This window comes from Parasteatoda tepidariorum, chromosome 1, assembly GCF_043381705.1.
Source record: "Parasteatoda tepidariorum isolate YZ-2023 chromosome 1, CAS_Ptep_4.0, whole genome shotgun sequence".
NCBI lineage: Eukaryota > Metazoa > Arthropoda > Arachnida > Araneae > Theridiidae > Parasteatoda > Parasteatoda tepidariorum.
Window position 1 is genome coordinate 7,166,785 of NC_092204.1, and position 4,905 is coordinate 7,171,689.

At 29.0% G+C, this 4,905-nt stretch overlaps 1 protein-coding gene across 4 annotated transcripts in view; it reads left to right on the plus strand.

Annotated features, from left to right (window-relative positions):
* LOC107440453 (Histone acetyltransferase Tip60) overlaps nucleotides 1–4,905 on the plus strand; it is a 46,018-nt gene continuing 41,113 nt past the window's right edge. For 2 of the 4 annotated variants that reach the window (XM_043044877.2, XM_043044880.2), the window contains exon 1: nucleotides 2–155. In XM_043044877.2, the coding sequence (XP_042900811.1) occupies nucleotides 111–155 (45 nt within the window). In that variant the 5' untranslated portion in view covers nucleotides 2–110. Of the gene's footprint in view, nucleotides 156–4,905 lie in introns of all 4 variants that reach the window. The other 2 variants (XM_043044878.2, XM_043044879.2) reach the window with 2 other exon arrangements.

Below are 4,905 nucleotides of genomic sequence, written 5' to 3' on the forward strand. Positions count from 1 at the left end.
ACGGTCCTTTAATATTTTTCATTTATTGCACCATCCTATTATCGCATCCTACAAATATAGTCAGCTAAGGACTTACGTCAAATGCACTAAATAAACAAAATTGGAAAGCTATGGCTGATGATTTTATAACAATAAATAATTTAGATGGAAATGCGGTAAGTTTTATGTACTTTATATTTTTAATGTGCAAAATTTCTCTTTTAAGGTTTAATAGATAATCTGATAAATGTTACTCAATCTTCCATCCCTTTTATCCAACTCAATTGATTAGTACATAGTAGATCACTTATGTTAGTAACTTTCAGTTGTCTTAATTGTCTTCAGCTTAAAAACTGATGATAGTAAAAGCAGTTACATTTAATGTTTGCCTTTTTTCACCTACAATTACCATTTACCGTTTTTCTTTAAATAAAAGGTTTTGTTTGTATTGATAGGGAGATAATAGGCCTTTTTATCTACATATTAGAAAGTTAAGCTATAGATTAGGGGTGCACAACTTTTTTGAGTGAAGGGCCACTTGCGCAGCACGTAAATTAACGAAGAGCCGCACTCATATTTAGTTCAGTTAGCGGCAAATATGATAATGTTTATCTAAACATCCTAGTGTTCTAAACACCAAGTATTTTTATCAAATATATTTTTACCAAATATTTAAAACTAAAACTTAATAACATATTTGCAGAAAATCAAGTACTTTCAATTATTTAAATTTCCTTAAAACTGAAAAAACATAATTTTTTTAAAAAACTTTTTCCATTTTTCACAATAATTAATTTAACAAAAATATTTTATTTATGCATTTATATTGGGAAAGGATATAAATTCGAATAAAATAGAAGCTTACAGAATGAAAGTGCAAAAAAAAAAAAAAAAAGACGCATTTTATAGAGTAATATAAATTTGAACTAAACATTTTAATAAATGAAAATTTATAATGTTTGAACAAAAACGAAATGAAATTTTTTTTTTTTATTACGTTCAGAAGTTCCTGCCGGCCGCACATCAACAGTCAGCGTGCGGCAACATAGGTTGTGTTATAGTTTTGATCATTTTTTTAACAAGTGGCTTTAAAAAAAGGGTATTAATTATATGGACATCTGTTCTCTCTAGCCAAAAGCCAGTTCAAAGGAATATTTCCTTTTTTTGTACTTTTAACAGTAGGTATGTAATAAATACATTAATTAGATTAATGTAATTAATGTGAGCATAATAAATATAAATTAATGTGAACATAATAAATTATTTGGTGTGCAAATTTTCATATCTGTGTCCAATTGCGAGACAGAAACTTTAAAAAACACTACAGGGAGGCTGATGCAAATGTCTGCTCGCAACTAAGAAAATATTTCTGTATTTTTGACTGCAGCAGAATAATTGCCATGTCTTGGCAACTTCTGAGCAGTGGCCTGCAAGAAACTTCACAGAAGGTAACCAAATCAAAGGATTTGTATCGTAGCCATATTCTAGCAAACCTCTACACATTTTCTTTTTAATTTTCAAGTTTAAAATCCCTTTGGTGTCTTGGCAGTTGCAATTGGGGTAACAGATCATGATAGGGAAATTTTGATGCAAACTGCTACCTTCACTATTGAGTAGGACTGGGCTATAAATCGGTGTATCGATTTAACACATATATCGGTAAGACGATACAGCGACTTTCATTCAAGGCGATGCATCAGAAATCTGATTTAAGCCGTTGAGTAAAGACAATGAGAGCAAAACGATATAGCGATATAAGACACGCAAGGATATAAGATAGCGATATAAGACTCTTCTCTTACGTTCCGATGTCGACTCGCGCTGTAGAAGACGATGTTCGTTTTGGTATGTTGAATTGGCCCTTATTGGTGAGCTGTAGAATCAGAATCAGAGTTTTGAGAACGCATATCGTTATATCGCATGTTCCTTTTCGCACATCTTAGCTTTTTTTTTCTTTGTCGCTACTTTTCTTGTAGATTATTTTCAGTGGGACTAACGCCGTGATCGTCGATGTTACCTTGTTCTGAAGGCAATCTGTTAATGAAAAGAATATTTAAAGAAGAGTTTCTTCATAAATTAGATAAGTTTTTTTTCTTAAAAACTTCTTTTTATTTTTAAATGTGAAAATTATCGGCAATCTAATTTAGGCGCCCATAAGGAATTGAATTTGTTAGGTTATTTTTTTACTTTCTTTTAATTTATTAAAAACTTTTTGGATGAAACTTCTAATAATTTAATGAGTTTTTATACTGATTTTAAATTTATAAATCTTGTTGTTTTTATTTTTAGAAATAAAGTTAAAACAAAATTTATATTTGTCATTTAGATTTGGACATAAGTCAATCAACTTTGTTTATACAGAAATTTTTGAGAGGTTTGCGTATTTATTCATTTTTTTAAATCATTTAGCACTTCGTTTAATTAGAGAGTATAATAATTTTTTTTAACAATATACTTTTCATATTATTTGTTAATTAGCTAAATATATTATCAAATATCAAAATTTTTTTATTTTTAAGAAATTAAATCTTACCTACTTTGTTTTTCGTTCATAATTCGGTCATTATTTGATTTAATTTAATTATTTATCTGAAATTATAAAGTCCCACAGTGAACTGATCGTTAAGACACGGTTCCCTTCAGATCACAGAAGTCGAGCATCACTGGCTGCGGTCAGTGTGCGGGTGATTGACCACTTGGATCAGTCTGCGTAGGGACCGAGGGTGTGCGGTATTGGTCCTCGTTAAACTGTTCTACCGTAAAGTGCTCGACTTATTTTTAAATTAGACGACTTTGTTTAACGTTTATTATGAATTTCTGAACAAACATTTCAATAAATATTTTAAGTAAGATTTGTACATTGTAGTCAATTTATTTAATATCTCTCTTAAGCAAAACATATATATCTTCAAATTTATAAATTGATTTAAATCAATCTGAGTGTGAAGTTTTGATAGAAATCTGACTTTATGTGCCTTACAAGTAAATGAAATTCAAAAATATTATATCACTATATCGCGATGCAAAACTGACAATGCATCACGATATATTATTTCTAATATCGCCCAGTCCTACTATTGAGCCAAAGGATTTTTTTACTTTCAAAAATTTAAAAACAAAATATTTGGTTATTTAACTGGAAGGGGATATTTCCATATCGTGATCTGTTGCGCCAACTACAATCGCCAAGGGGCCAAATACTTGCAATTTTGAAAGAAACAACAGCATGTAGATGTTTGCCCGGGGGTGCTTATGAGTTATATTTTTCGAGTTGATCCCTTTCTGTGATATTTTTTTTTTGTTTCTCGCGAGCCGCTGCCCGGAAGTTGCCAAGACTTGGCGATTATTCTGCCACATATCAGGATACAGAAATCTCCCCCAATATTTCTGCCTCATTATCTTTAGAATCGTTAAAGTGCCAAATAAAATTTTAACTTGCAAAATTTTAAAAATATTATGCAGGTGATTGTCTGGGAATGGCTACTAGTTATACCCTTTCAGTTGGTGATTTTTTTTATTTTTAATTGATCATTTATGTTTAGAATACTTCTCAAGACAATTTACAATCCTTAGAAGACTTACAATTTCAGATATCTTTAAAATAAAGTCTAAATTACATTAATTTTCCTTTCTTTATTTATTATCATTTATTTTTTGTGCGCGAATAGATACTTCAGCGAGACAAAACAAATGGCTACTAGTTATACCCTTTAAGTTGGAGAATTTTTTTTTTTCATGGATCATTTATCTTTAGAAGAATACTTCTCAAAACAATTTACATTCTTTAGAAGACTTACAATTTCAGATATCTTTGGAATACTTCTTGAAAATAAAGTCAAAATTACATTAATTTTCTTTTATTTGTTAATTGTTATTATTATTTATTTTTTTGTCCACGAATTGATACTTTAGCGAAGAAAAACAAAAACGCTATTGAAATCTAATGTATCGATATTGAGTAAAGTGAATTAAGAACATCAAAGCCTTTTCAATAGTCAGAGAAAATTGGGAAAAGATAAAAATTCAATAGTGATTTATTTAATTTAAATGTTTTTTTATAAACTCAAGTAAATACATATTGTAATGTGGATTTCATTTTTTTGCAAGGATTCTAAATGTAATAGGCAGTGCTAACAGTAATTCACGTATATATATATATTCATATTCTTTTTTTCATTAACTTCTAAATATTTTAAAAGTGGATACATAGTTATTAAGAGTCTTCTTTTGTTTTTTTTTAATGAAATTAGGTATAATATAAGTGAACAATGAGTTTTATTAACATGTGAGTCCTAAAAGCTTTTATATTCACATAATAAGCATTAGATATAACAAGCACAAAATGTAAATAGTTAACTGTTCTCCTATCTGCACTAATATTGAAAGAATTTTTAAAGTGTTATGTTTTTATGTCAAGACTCCATCATTTAATTAAAATAGTAATTATTAAATAGGGTGACCTGGGGTAATTCCTGATCAAAAAACGCAAACATCAATTTTGTGAAAAAACTATTCAGAATAGAATTTTAATATTTACTGGAAGTTTGAGGCTATATGAGATGAGTCCAATGCCACCTTCTTTTGTTTGAAAATCTAATTAGAATTTAAAAGATTTTAAATTTTTAGTGATCAGGAATTATCCCTGGTCTTGATCATTTCTGGGGTAATTACTGATCACCAGTTTTTATTGTAAAGGGGCTGTTTAAAAATAATTATATAATGGTAATTAACAAATAAGACATCAAGATCAAACAAATAAACCAAAAAGATATGTTTAAGCAGCTAATAAAATGATTTATTTAAAAGCAAGAAGAACGATTAACACTTTAAATTTTCAAAAATCTTTGCATCGTGCCATACATTTTAGGCAATCAGCCAACTCATTCTCATGTTCTTCTGAAATATAAGAGAGTTCCCACATGGGTT